Genomic DNA, 15404 nt, shown 5'->3' on the forward strand with positions numbered 1-15404 from the left:
CCCTGCTTTATTCTTCGGTAGTTTCATGGCTCCACGTGTATTTTTAAAGTGATACATCTAGGAGAAACATGATTAAAATTTTGGGTTAAATTGCACTGAACCTGAGGATCACTTGAAAACAGTCACTTTTAATGACTATACAGCTGGTCCATTTCTTAATTGCTAACACTGTTGCTACTACTCTGTCATTTGGATGACACATCTATTTCTTTCGCTTTCCTTTCCAATGACATCGTATGTTTGGTTCAGTGCCACAAACTAACAGTTGCCCCTCCCTGAAGCAGAGCGTCCCAGCGTGTGCTGCTCAATCACAAGCTCCGCCCACTGCTCAGATGCTATCCATTGCTTCTTGATTTCTGCCTGAGTCCGTTTTCCTGAAAATGTATAATCACCGTAAACAAAGTAGCTCAAATGTTTTTAATGGTCTCTCACGCTTGAGAATATCCTCCCATTTAGAAGTTAGAGAATGTCCTTCTAATGAGAGTCTGCTAATTGTGTTGATGAAAAGAAAGAAGGGCAAAAAGAAAAGATGTAGAATCTTCAGTGCTAAAGAATATTTAGAGAAGAAAAGAGGCAACTACTGGCAAGGCCTGCAAAAAGCAGACAAAGTCCAACTCTGACAAGGTTTCCCTTCAGAGTTTTAATAGCAGATACTTTTGTTTGTAAAATCCCTATGTGTACACATAATTGTGTGCTTTTATTGGCATATGCACACAGAGGTACCATATGTCCATCAGTGACAGAATTTTATCTGTCACTCTACCTCATTTTCTGTGTCAGGTTCTTCACTTAAGCAAGGCCTCACGCTCTCGGCTTGATTGACTGGCCCTTGAGAATGTGATTCTTATTCTTGCTTGTCTACTTGACTACATGCAGCGTTACCTGAAACCCCAAAAGATAGGGCACTCCTGTGAGCTAGCTTCTCTTAATTTAGAGAGGGAATATCCACTTCAAGATGGGAAGGCACAACAGTATTCTTGATATTTGAGATGTGAAGACTCACCTCTACCTTGAGCCAGGCCTTCTGCTGGAAGCCTACATAGGTATATGAATGTAGGAAGCTTTTCTTCCTTTTTGCCTCTGTGTTCTCCACTTGCTAGCACTCTAGACTCTACTCCTTTTGGATTCTCACATATACTCATTACCAGCTAAGAATCAACCCTCATACAGGCTTTACCACTGAACCTGGGAAAACAATTGTGTCTTTCTGCATTTACTAAAAGCATGGTCCTGCCTTGGAAAACTCCCCACTGACTATTTCATTTATTAATCAAGTCTCCAAAGCTTTACAATATTTATGTTTGAGAAAATAACAGCCAGAGTAATTTTTAGAAAAGAGACGTGACAAATTATTACGTTGATATTGAACTTGAATATTAGGCAGACTTTGTTGTTCACTTAAGGAAATGAATTAAGTCAGGCAAAGAGTGTGGTTTTTAGTTTCTTGAGTTAGAATAAAAAATATGGCTAGTTGTGTTTGATTTTCAACTATGTTAGATAACAAAAAAGAGAAAAGAAATAAAATGAGGGTCTTTCAGCAGACTCTGTGGTGTTACTCATTGTAAAATGGAATTATAAATCGACCTCGATTTCATTTGTAAGATCCTTTGTAGTTACAAAAGTGCATGAGCCTGGCAGATTTCTGAGAGGAAAAGCAAAACACTGAATTGCTTGAGAAAAAATTTGAAGGGAATAGTCAGAGACACAGGTAGCTACAAGATCATGCACAAACAAAACAAATTAAATTAAAATAACTACCCATGCAATGAAATAGAAAATCATTGCATGTGAAGATGCCCTATAAAGATAGAAAAAAAATGAAGGAACTGAAAGGGGTTGCAACCTCATAGGAAGAACGTTATCTACCAACCAAACCCTCCACAACTCCCATGAAATAAAACACCAACCACTGAGCACACATGGAGAGAACCATGGCTCCAGTTGCATATGTAGCAGAAGATAGCAGTGTCTAGCATCAATGTGAGAAGAGGCCTTTGGTCTAGTGAGGTTACATTTTCCCAATGTAGGGCAATGCCAAAGCACTGAGGTGAAGAGGGTGATTGGGAGAGGGAGCACCTTCCCTGGAGACAAGTAGTGGGAGGCAATAACATTTGAAATGTAAATTCAGAGAATATCTAATTTTTAAAAAGACAGGAAAAAAGTCTTAGGATTGAAGAATTCAATATGTCAAAAAAAATTGCTAACAGGGATTTACAGGCCACATCAGTTGCCTTTGTCACAAATGTGTGAGTGTGTAAATCTCTTTGTGTGGGGGTGTGTGTGTGAGAGAGAGAGAAGGAGAGAGAGAGGGGAGGGAGGCAGAGAGAGGCACAGAGAGACAGAGAGAAACAGAGAGGCAGAGAGAGACAGAGAGTGAGGCAGAGAGACAGAAAATGATAGAAACAGAGAGAAAGAAGAAAGAAGAAGGGAAAAAGGGCAGAAGGGAGGGAGGGAGAGAAAAAGAAAGAATCCTAAAAGTTGTAATGGAAAAAGAACAAGTAACATATAAAGGCAGACCAATCAGAATTACTCAAGACTTCTCAGCAGAGACTATGAAAGCTAGAAGATCCTGGACAGACGTCATACAGACCCTAAGAGAACACAAATGCCAGCCGAGGTTACTATATCCAACAAAACTCTCAGTCACCATAGAGGGAGAAATCAAGATATTCCATGACAAAACCAAATTTACACAATATCTGTCCATAAATCTAGCCCTAGAAAAGATGATAAATGGAAAAATCCAACACAAAGACAGAAACTATACTGAAGGAAAAACAAAAATAAATAAATAAATAAATAATAATAATCACTCAAAAAAAAAAAAAAAACAAAAGAAGAAAAGCAAACAAACATAAAGTTCAAAGTATATATTACACCACACACAATAATAGTGGGAGACTTCAACACCCTGCTCTCATCAATGGACAGATCATAGAGACAGAAACTGAACAGAGACACAGAAAAACCAACTGTGAATTAACAGACATCTACAGGACATTTCATTTTAAAAACAAAACAATATACTTTCTTCTTAGCACCTCATAGTACCTCCTCAAAAATTGACCATATAGTCAGTCACAAAACAGGCCTCAACAAATACAAGAAGATTGAAATACTCCCATGAATCCTATCAGATCACCATGGACTAAGGCTAGTCTTTAATAACAACAAAAACAACAAAAAGCCCACATACACTTGGAAGCTGAACGATGCTTTGCTCCATGATAGCTGGGTAAAGGAAGAAATAAAGAAAGAAATTAAGAATTTTTTAGAATTTAACAAAAATTACACCACTACATACCCAAACTTATGGAATGCAATGAAAGCAGTACTGAGATGAAAACTCATAGCTCTGAGTGCCTCCAAAAAGAAACTTGATAGAGCTGGCCCTGCAGCTTGACAGCCCAGCTGAATGCTCTAGAACAAAAAAAAAAAAAAAAAAAAAAAAAAAAAGAGGATACAACTCTTGGGTCTGTAGAGGCTCGATGTGCCAGTGTTAGGAAATGCCAAGATGGGGAGGTGGGAGTGGATAGGTGGGTGGGTGGGTGGGTGGGGGAGCATCCTCATAGCAGCAGGGGAAGGGTGGATGGGATAAGGGTTTCCAGAGGGGAAACCAGAAAAGGGGATAACATTTGAAATGTAAATAAATAAAATATCCAATTAAAAATGGACTAGCCTGCCTATATAGCACAAACCATACTAAGAAACTGAAAATCAGCCACACTTGTAATAGCCCAAGAACCAGCCCTTGGAATAAATCTCACCAGGGATGTGAAATACCTCTATAATTAATCCTATGAAACACCACTATTCTTTCTCGATTTCACTGGCTTTTCTCCTTCTCCTTTCCCATGTATTCACTCTTCTGCTCCTCTTTATCATAATAGTTGTCTTTCTTCTTCTTTTTTATTTTATTTTATTTTATTTGCTTCTCCTCCTCTTCTTCCATCTGATTTGGATTCTTCTTGGTCCTTCTAGTTGTTCATTGTATAGGATCATCTCTTGGAACATGGGTATACTCTCTCAGGGGCCCAACCCCTGAGAATAACTGAATCTCTGTCTCTCAGCAGTTATCAGTTGCCATAGTTCCTCAGATGGAAGTGGAGTTGCCTCCATTTCCCAAGATGATATTTTGTCTGGCTTGGTCATTCTCATTCAGTTATAGCCACATTCAGTTCACATGAGTAACTGAGTAACTATCCTGTTGTGTCCAAGAACATGGCTTTGCTGCAATTATCCATTGTCTCTGGCATTTACAATTCTGCTTCCTCTCTTGCAATGATCCTTGGGGTCAGGAAATAAAACTTTTATGCCTGTTATGGGTTTCTGTGTTTATTGGTTTGAGCTGCAAGAGCCTTGTGTGGTAAGGGTTGGTTAGTGCAGTAACTTTGTCTTATATGTAAGCTATAATTTCAAATCGGGTATTGTTACATTAGGAATACAACATTGTTTTTATTCTTTGGTATCTACATGGTTCCATATGTATTCTAAATGTGCTACATCTGAGGGAAACATTGTTGAATATTTTACTTGGATTGTACTGATACTGAGAATCACTTGACAATATAGTCACTTTCATGATGTTTTTTTCTATAATTACCATAGATCTTGTCATTTTGTCTTAGTTTCTAACACTTTTGCTACGACTTTGTCATTTAGATGACGTATCAGTTCCTGTTTTAGTTTTGATTCCCAATGACATTTTATTTTTTGGTTCATGCCACAAACCAACATCCGAGTTTACTTTCTAGGAAAGTAGAAATGATAAATAAAGCAGAAGTGGGGACTTGGACCATCAAACCAACGCCTCAGGAAAGATAGAAGAGTAAATGAAAAATTACAGACAGTTGAGGCACTTAAAGCCCTTTCTGTCTGTCAGAATATCCTGAATACCTCAGCCATCGTAAACACTGGACATTCAATATTAACCACTGAACTCAATATTCAATAAGAAACCACAACAAACAAATATTATATAGGGATCAGTGTCCTAGATTAGAACTGAAATTAGAATTACAGATAAATGCATATGTTATACATGATTACTGTAAATATGATGTATAATAGAAATACATACTATATTTAATTCTGTACATATGTGTGCATGCACAGTTTTCTCTCTCATAGTCTTCCAGAACCTCCCTGCTGTCTCAGACCCCATCTTCCAGCCTCAAAGCCCTTGTTTCCCTCTCCCTGATGTAGGAAGCCCCAGTGTGTGCTCCTTGTTCTCTCCTCACTCCCCAACTTTGCTCACTGTATGTAGTACCACTGCTATCTATTACACCTTGACTACTGACTGGATGTTTTTCTTGAAAAAGTATAACCACCAACTGAACTAAAATATTGACACAGTTCGAGGTTTGAAAAAATTCTCATGTAAGAGAATTTACTTTTGTTTTTGGAACTTAGTGAATGCTCTTTTAAGGACCTAATGCTGACTATGTCCAAAATGAGGACAGAGAGAAAGAGGAAAGAGGAGGTGGGGGGGGAGGGACAGAGGGAGGGAGGGAGAGAGGAAGGAAAGGAGGGAGGATAGGATGGAGGAAGGGAAGGAGGGAGAGACAGAGGGAGAGACAGACACAAACAGAGACAGACAGAGACAGAGAAACAGAGAGAGAGAAACAGAGAGAGAGAAAAGAGAGAAGGGAAAGAGGGCAGAAGGGAGGAAGGGAGAGAAGAAGAAAGAGAGGGATTGATGGAGAGAAAATTGGTTCTCTACTGCAACTATAGATTCTAGGGAATCAAACTCACGTCATCAAACACGAATATTAAGGCTTTTAACCTAATATATAGTGACGATTAAATTATCTTTCTATATAATTTATATTATACTTAATGGAGGCAACATAAAGAACTCAATTTTAGGACTTCAACTACTAGAAATGTTTAAAGTATACAATTACTTCAATATATTTTAATTTCAAAACTCTCATTATACCTTCAACTATAAATGTTTTTATATTTTAAAAGATATAAAAATTTGTAAAATATATAAGAAATTAAATATGAAATAAATTTCAATAAATTTTATAAATGTGTTTTACAAGAAATTTTATCTTTAAAATAACTGTGTATGATTCTTAACAAAGACTATGTAAAACTGCTTTCAGAGAGGAACAGTGAAACAGGAAGCAATAGTGAAAACCAAACTGGTTCCAAAAAAAAATTGCCCAGACATAAACAGAAAATTAATTAAAGAAAGTGAAAAGATTATTGGGAATTAAGGGAAGAGATTTCAAAAGTGAAAACTAGTGTTTGCCCTATTTAAGACACATCCACACAGGATGGTCTTCAGAAAACCTAGAGGGAAGGAATTGGGACCAAACAGCTCTGAGGACCAGAACCATTGGCAACATTCACCATGGCTAGGCTCTGTGCTTTCCTGATGGCCCTGGTAGTGATGAGCTACTGGTCAACCTGCTGTCTAGGATGTGACCTGCCTCACACTCATAACCTCAGGAACAGGAGAGCCTTGACACTCCTGGCACAAATGAGGAGACTCTCCCCTGTCTCCTGCCTGAAGGACAGGAAGGACTTTGGATTCCCTCTGGAGAAAGTGGATGCTCAGCAGATCCAGAAGGCTCAAGCCATCCCTGTCCTGAGTGAGCTGACCCAGCAGGTCCTGACGATCTTCACATCAACGGACTCATCTGCTGCTTGGGAGGAAACTCTCCTGGACTCATTCTGCACTGGCCTCCACCAGCAGCTTAACAACCTGCAGGCCTGTCTGATGCAGCAGAAAGAGATGCAGGAACCTCCCCTGACCCAGGAAGACTCCCTGCTGGCTGTGAGGAAATATTTCCACAGGATCACTGTTTTCCTGAGGGAGAAGAAACACAGCCCCTGTGCCTGGGAGGTGGTCAGAGCGGAAGTCTGGAGAGCCCTGTCTTCCTCAGACAAGTTGTTGGCAAGACTGTGAAAAGAAGAGTGACTCCTGGCCCAAAGTGGAGATGACTCTCCTGAACTAGGACACTGCAGCTCACTGCTCAGATTCTGACATCTTAAAACTGTCACTCATTTTGGCAGTAATTCAATCAAGTTACCCAAATATTTCCACAACAACAAACAATGCTGTGTCTATCTGTAAAGACATTTGTCTTGCTTCCGTTCAGATTTATTTATTTATTTATTTATTTATTTATTTATTTATTTATTTATTTATCTATCTATCTATCTATTTAATAGTTTGCTTATTTAATTCATTATTATTTAACTGTTTGTGTGATGTAATATAAATTGCATTATTTGGAATAGTTTATCTGTAAATTGTTGCTAAATGATTTTTCTTTAAATTGTTCATTTCTTACTTCTTTTTAAATTTATAATGCTATACTGATATTCTGAAGTAAAGTTAATAATATACATAACTAGGCTGCGAAGTATTGCTTATTTATGTGACATCTCATAGTGTTCAGAGAGAAGATACACTCATGTCGTGTTCTCATTCACTGGTGGTAAAATTTTGACTCTTTCTTTTTCTCCATTGTATCACATTCTTCTGTAAACACAATCAGAATGATGTACAGTAGTAAGCCAGAATTACATGCTCCTATTACACTGTGTAAAGAGGCTGGTGTTGGCACAAAATACTTCAAGACCAAGTACTCAGCACAAAGGTGATTTATTTGACCTGGAGAAACAAAAGGCAGATATGAGACACAAGGAGATCATAGAGGATAGGGAGACAAGGAATACAATAAGGGGGACATAGAGAGATACTTGTCATGAGGATGAGGGAAAAGGACTATCTCTGAAGAGAGAGATAGCAGACACAGCCCATAGGCAAACTTCAATTTATACAGATAAAAGATAGAACCCTGTGCTAGGAGTAGGTGTTTAATTTTGATTGGACAGTTTAATTACCATAGCAACTAGGAGGCTTTGGTTTGCTGATTTTTAATTTTTTGATAGCTAGATCTTGGTCATCAGCCTCAGGTGAACAAAGTAGCTAAATAAAGGAATAGCCCTTGGTAACCAGAGTTAGGAGTGTAACCTAATGCTTTTCAGCAAGGCATGAAAGAGTAGGGCAAGGTCTGCCATGCCCAGTCTTGCTGCCCAGGCCTGCTAGAGTCCCTTCATTGTGACTTGGAACTCCTTGACCAACTCTTCCCCAGTTGCTAGCAGCCACTGACTCTGGTTCCTACACTCAACTTATAGGAATTTAAGTATTTAGAAGAACAAATATCAGTGAATTCATATATTCAGTATGTAATTACAGCACACTGTAATAACTCTCCTGTCTATGTAGTGACAACTGACATGCATTCTAAGAATGCAATCTGGCAATCGGACACCACCACAACAGCCTAAGTAATGTCCCTTGTAACAAACCTCACCAGGGAGTTGAAATGTGAATAAAAGCAATCCCTTGGAATACTACATTCCCTCACAATTTTGTGTGTTATCTTCCATTTAAAAAATAACTTTGTGGTGAGTTAATGCATATTTGCTATACATTATGTACTATAAAATACATGTAAAATCTTTCACAAATTAATTTTAAAAAATGCAAGTACATTATTGACTTCTCTACTTCTGAACATTCTTTGAGTCATCTTCTGTAAGTTCAGGAAACACTCCTAGATGGTTTGATTTTATCATATAAATACACATTCATCTCTCCCTAGCCCTGGTTGGACTAGATATCCTGCAGTATGGTGGTAACAAAGAGGGACTCCTCTTCTCTGAATATAATGGGAGAAAGGAGTGGATCAACTGTAATTGAATGGCTAGATTTTTTGTTTTTATGTTCGACTTTAGGAAGATGTATTAATAGGAAAATATTTTGGACATATAGTTAATGACAAGCCTTGGTACCTTCCTCAAGGCAAAAGTAAGCAATTTTAGGAATCCTGATGTTCTTCTATTCTTTACAGAATTGTAATAAAAATAGAAATTGTATTGAAACTAAAGATCATGACAGAGACACAGAGGAAGACAACCTTGCTCAGTGAATGGCCTGCCTTTCTGAACAGAGTTGTGAGACCAGAACTTTTCTGGTTGACCTCCTTTGCTTAAGCAAAGGGCTGCACAATATTTTAAGAATCAAAGAAAATGTATGGTGGTCTTATGACAAATATAAGAAATATAGAGGAAGGGAAGGAAGAATTAAATAAGGGTCAGAACTGAACTTTTATAGAATGCCAAGTTTGATATAAATAGTAGAAAATAACTTTTGATTTATTAATCTATGCCAAACTTAAACAGAATCAAATTCACATAGTCATCTGTAGTAGTAAGTATTAAATAACATAAAAGATCACCATGCCAAGCTACCTCTGGCTACTCTCTGGACCTATGGGCAATCTTGCTGCCATGGATAGCTCCATCAGCAGTTGTTCATCTAGTTCCCACGATGGGTCGCTGCCATGGCAGCCTCAGGAATGACTGCCTATTTCATGGCTCTCCTGTTGAAGACTCTGTTCACTTTAGTGCATCTCTCTAGGCTTTTCTGGCTTTTAACGACTCGGTTGAGAAGTTAGAATTAATTTTTGTAGGTCTTCCTTTATATGTTACTTGGCCTTTTTCCTTGCAGCTTTTTAATATTCTTTCTCTGTCCTGCATGTTTAGTGATTGGATTTTTACGTGGCAACATAAGGGCTTTCTTTCCTAGCCCAATATTTTTGGGTTTCAGCAAGCTTCTTGTACCTATATAGGCATGCCCTACCTATGGTTAGGACCTTTTATTCTATTGTTTTGTTATAAATGTGTTCTGCCAAAGGCCTGCCTGATGCCACACTGTAAGGTGCAAGTGGAGGGTGTGCAGTGTGCACTGAGAGACCTGATCTTCACCAAATCATGCAGCACAAGTGAATGGAAGATACTCAGAGACCAGCCCACCACCATGCAGCACAGGCAGACAGTGGGAACCCAAAGGCCCACCAGCAACTCTACCACACATTAGGGGCAGGTAGAAGATATTGAAAAACCTGCCAGATACATGACCTGCTGGTACCTGGAGTAACTGGAATGTCTAAGTATATGGTGGACAGAAGGGAAAGAAAGAGAACAGTTTGAGTACTGTAAAGAGAGGAGGAACCTGTTGTGAGTAGCTCGCCCTGCCACCTGAGGCCATGAGGCAGGCTTAGCCCATGCTGCCACTGAAGGCGATGTCTGGGTACTTTTCCATGCAGAAATCTGTCGATTTCCATGGCTCATATTATCACTAAAGACCACGTTGACATTCCTAGTCTGTGCTGCCTCCTGGTACCATGCTAGCATCCAAGGGCTGTGCAGAGCTGACCTCACCTGTCCCCAGCTTCATCGCCTGAAGAAAGCAGGCCCTGCACCTCACCAGAGCAGCACAGAAGAGATGGCTCTGAGGGCAGCAACTCAGGTGAGCCAGCATCAAGGGTATGAACAATGGAGATATGTCTCCATCTGTGAGTTGGTGAGGGTGCAGTGAAAATGCCTTCTCACCTCTCACCATCTGCAGCAGTAAGGAGAGTTGTCTCTAGGGTCAAGATAGTGGGTGAACAGGCCATGCCCCTCATTTGTGCAGCCCTCAGGAAAATGAGACTTGTGCCTCCCCAACAGCATAGTAGCCATCCCCGAAGTCATGAAAGCTGGGCTAGCTCCTAGCTGGCTGCAGCACTTGGGAGTTTCTCTACCTCATCAGAACAGTACAGCGAAGCTGCCTCCGGTGGTGTGGGTAAGCTGGCCTCAGTTCATAAGCAAGAGAGCTTTTCCTGCCCCTTGCGGGCTGTAAGATGACTTAGCCTGGATAATTCTTGACAGCTCACCTTGTTGGTGTGGGAGTGGAGGAGCTTGCAGGCTGACCAACATAGCTACCACCCAGATGCAGATCTAAGTCTTTAGCTTTCCTACTCCAAACCTGCCTCATCTATGAACTACTGGAAAGCAGCTGTTCTGCAGATCCAAAGCTGTAGGGTCTCCATGATACAGTCTGAGGGAAGTCCTAAGTGTGCTAAGTATTGATGGTATAGCAGAAACCAGAGGCCTGAGGCCAGACCAGTGACTCATTGCAGTGAACATTTGGAAGTAAAACTGGAAATTAGACACGATGGGACATATCATGATACATTGCAGCATCTGTGATGAGATGTTCTCTTAGTTTAGTTTTCTTTATATTTTTATTTTTGCTTTGTATCTTCTTTTGGAGGGTCCAAAGGGGTATAGGACAGTTACAAAGGAAGAGGAGATGAGTGAAATTGGGGTGTATGATGTGACACCCACAAAAAAAAATCAATAAATAGATAAAAATACATTTTCTAAGTTTTTGAACCAGGCTTTTTCTCCTTCCATTCCTATTATTCTAAGATTTAATATTTTCATTATTTTAACATATTTCCTGGATGTTTGTGTCAGGAATTTTTTTAGATTTATCATTTTCCTTAAATTATGCATAAAGTTCTTCTATGGTATCTTCCACACTTGAGACTCTCTGCCCCGCTGCTTGTACACTAGTCTCAATGCCTGCATCTGTATTTTCTGTTAGTGTAACTAGATTTTCCATCTCAAAGTTGCCCCCAGTCTGTGTTTTCTTTATTGCATCTGTGTCTGATCTCTCTCTTGAGCCACTTCCTTCTCCTGTATAACTGTTTTTTTCTCTGCTTTCCTGAAGGGACTCGTGCATTCCTCATTGTTTGTGTTTTACTGGATTTCCTTAAAGGATGTATTCATTTCCTCTTTGAGGGCCTCCATCGTCTTTATTAAATTGACTTCAGGTCATTGTGTGTGTGTGTGTGTGTGTGTGTGTGTGTATGTGTGTGTGTGTTAGAATATCCAGGGCTTGTTATAGTAGGATAGCTAGGCTTTGGTGATGTGAAATTGCTCTCGATATCATTGATTGGGTTGTTATGGTAGCCTCTAGTCCCATGGGTTTGAGGTACTATTACATTTAAGCACTGATTTCTGGGTTTATCTTTGTTGGAAGGATGATTTTCTCTTGTTTTCTTTCTATTCTTCTGGCCTGAGTGCCCTGTGCTACTGGTGATCAACATATCCCTGTCTTTGCTGGGTTTGGGATTGCCAGCATTGCCTTTGAGTTCTGGGTTTCTGGAGTTCTGGTATCTGGCATAGCCTCTGGAGTTCTAGATACAGGTGTGGACTCTGGGGTTCCAGGTGCCAGCATGGCCTTTGATAGAACAGGGAGCTCCTACCTGTGTTGTAGGATTTAGAAGGGATATCGGAGATGAGGTGCTGTTGGGTGAACTGGTCTGGCTCTAAAGAGTGTTGAAGAATTATGGGAGGGGTCTTGGCTGGGATTACCTTATGGGAGGCTGTAGAGCAGTAGACCTCTACCTGACTTGTGGTCTAAGGTGTACAAAATATTTTACCCAAATGAACCCTCAAAATGGCATAAAAATTATTATATGAAGAGCTAACACACAGTGATTATTAAATTAATGTTTTACATAGCTAATCAATACAAAATAATGAATGAAATTGGAAGAAAATAATTTTCAACCTTTAAATGTTTAAAATTTTTAAAGAATATCACTAAATCAATATTTTAAATTTAGAAAATTTTAATTAGCAACACACAATAGATTATAAGCTAAATAATGATGTAATTGATATACACAAAACAAAAATTAATTGAATATGAAATTCAATAACTTTTAAATATACTGTTTAATAAAACTAATCTAGACATAAATATGAAAATTTTAATTATTGGTTAAATATCTGTATTGTAATGGTTAATGACAACTCTATTAAGAAAAAACTTGTAAAATATCTCCAATTGCATATTTTATTTATTAAGTAAGTCTCCAAAACTTTACAATATTTGTGTTTGAAAACTGATATATGCCATAATGGTTTTCAGAAAAAAGAGATGACAGATAGTTACAATGATGTTGAACTTGAATAAAGGGGGATTGTGCAGTTTGCTCCAGGAGATGAAATGAGTCAGGAAAGAAGTTGTGGTTGTTAATAAGATGGAAAGAAGTGGGACTAGTTGTGCCTTATTTTCAACCTATTAAAAGACAGAGAAGAGAAAGGAAAAAATGGCCTTGCCACAGACACTGTGGTATTGATCATTGTTAAGTGGGCTTATAAATCAGCCTAGGTTTCATTTGTCAGGTCCTCTGGAGTCTAGAAAGTGCACCAGCCTGGCAGATTTCTGAGAGGAAAGGCAAAATACTAAATTACTTGAAAAAGATTTGGAAGCGGTAGTCAGAGACACAGGTAGTCAGAGACACAGGTAGTCAGAGAGAGACACAAGTAGTCAGAGACACAGGTAGTCAGAGACACAGGTAGTCAGAGACACAGGTAGCCACAAGATCACGTATAACTCTAACAAATAAAATCAGAATAACTATCCATGCAATGAAAGAGAGAATCAGTGAAGGGGTCCCACAAATACAGAAAGATCTTAGGATGGAAGAATTCAATATGTCAAAAAAATGCAGAAAGAGGTTTACAGCACACACAAGGCGTCTTTGTCTCAAATAAGTGAGTGTGTCAATGTGTTTGTGTATGTGTGTGTGTGAGAGAGAGAGATAGCACACACAAGCCTGCAATGTTGTGAATATTGTGATCAGAGGCTACCTTACAGGTGTTTGATCTTTACTGTAACCAGGGTTCAAGGAATAACTGGGCTTATCAAGCTTGAACAACAAGCCATTTTATACATTAAGCCCAGAGAATTGCATGAAAATCGTGGAATTAACAGATAAAATACAGTGATAATTAAATTAAGCTCTTATATAACTTTATATTACACCTAATGAAGGCAAAATGAAGAACTAAATTTTACAAGTTTAAATAGTAAAATTGAAGAACAGCAGTGAGCCAGTGGTGAGCCAGCGGTGAGCCAGGGACACAGGACTCTCATTCCGACTATCCTGGGTGCAGAGAGATCTCTGCCGAGCCCAGAAAAAACTGCGGTCCCCCAATTCCCCCTCCCCGCCCCAGCTTGCTTCAGGGAACCAGTAACCCCACATCCGGCTATTCCCAGCTGGACAACACGGAGTGCAGAACGCACAATCAGATCATCTGCCACCAGGAACAGCAGTGAGCCAGCGGTGAGCCAGCGGTGAGCCAGCGGTGAGCCAGCGGTGAGCCAGCGGTGAGCCAGCGGTGAGCCAGCGGTGAGCCAGCGGTGAGCCAGCTGTGAGCCAGCAGTGAGCAAGAAGTGAGCCAGGGACATAAGACTGGAACAGCGGTGAGCCAGCGGTGAGCCAGCAGTGATCCAGGGACACAGGTCTGGAACAGCAGTGAGCCAGCGGTGAACCAGTGGTGAGCCAGCAGTGATCCAGGGACACAAGACTGACAACAAGATGGCAAGAGAAAAGGGAAAGAATGTACCCCAGGGAAACCAAGAAAACCTGGCAACACCAGTACCCAGCTCTCCCATCACAGCAAACAGCAGAATGCCAAACACTCCAGAAACAGAAGACACATACCTAAAATCATACTTCAAGATGATGGTAGAGATCCTTAAACAAAAAAAAAAAAAAAAAAAAAAAACACTCAAAGAACTCAAAGAACTAGAGGAAAACAGAAACAAAGAGATGAAGGAATGGAAGAAGGAATTTAAAATGGAAATTGACACAATAAAGAAAACACCAAAAGAGAAAACCCTAGAGGTAGAAAACCTAAAAAAAGAAAGCAGGAGTCACAGATGCAAGCATTTCCAATAGACTACAAGAGATGGATGAGAGAATCTCCGGGGCCAAAGACAACACTGAAAATACAGACAAAACAGTCAGAGAAGATGCAAAAACCAAAAAGCTCCTAACCCAAAATGTGCAGGAGATCCAGGACACAATGAGAAGATCAAACCTAAGGATAATAGGAATAGAAGAGAGCGAAGAATATCAACTAAGAGGCACAGTAAATATCTTCAACAAAATCATAGAAGAAAACTTCCCTAACCTTAAGAATGAGATGACTGACCATGAGCATAAAACAAGCCTACCGAACTCCAAATAGATTGGATCAGAAAAGAAATTCCTCCCGACACATAATAGTCAAACCGCCAAGTGCCGAAAGTAAAGAAAAAACATTAAAATCAGTAAGGAAAAAAGACCATGTAACATATAAAGGCAGACCAATCAAAATCACACCCGATTTCTCAACAGAGACTATGAAAGTTAGAAGAGCCTGGAAAGACATCATGCAGACCCTAAGAGAGCACAAGTGCCAGCCCAAGCTGCTATACCCAGCAAAACTATCAATCACCATAGATGGAGAGACTAAGATATTTCAAGACAAAACTAAATTTACACAATATCTGACAACAAACCCAGCACTACAATGAATTATAGGAGGGAAACCCAATACACTGAGGGGAACTACATCCTAGTAAAAACAAGAAAACTCCTAAGCAAGAAAACCAAAAGAAGAAAGACATACAGGCACAATTCAACCTCCAAAAGCAAAAATAGCAGGAAACAGGAACCACTATTCCTTGATATCTGTTAACATAA

At 39.5% G+C, this 15404-nt stretch overlaps 1 protein-coding gene across 1 annotated transcript; it reads left to right on the forward strand.

Moving 5' to 3' along the window:
- Positions 1 to 6364: 6364 nt before the first annotated feature.
- LOC308424839 (interferon alpha-12) lies at positions 6365 to 6922 on the forward strand (the record flags this gene model as incomplete). Its single annotated transcript, XM_080922027.1, has 1 exon — positions 6365 to 6922. The coding sequence occupies one exon, from the start codon at positions 6365 to 6367 to the stop codon at positions 6920 to 6922; it is 558 nt and encodes a 185-aa protein (XP_080778153.1).
- Positions 6923 to 15404: the final 8482 nt, after the last annotated feature.

The sequence above is a fragment of the Micromys minutus genome (genome assembly GCF_963924665.1).
Source record: "Micromys minutus genome assembly, chromosome: 9".
Taxonomy (NCBI): domain Eukaryota; kingdom Metazoa; phylum Chordata; class Mammalia; order Rodentia; family Muridae; genus Micromys; species Micromys minutus.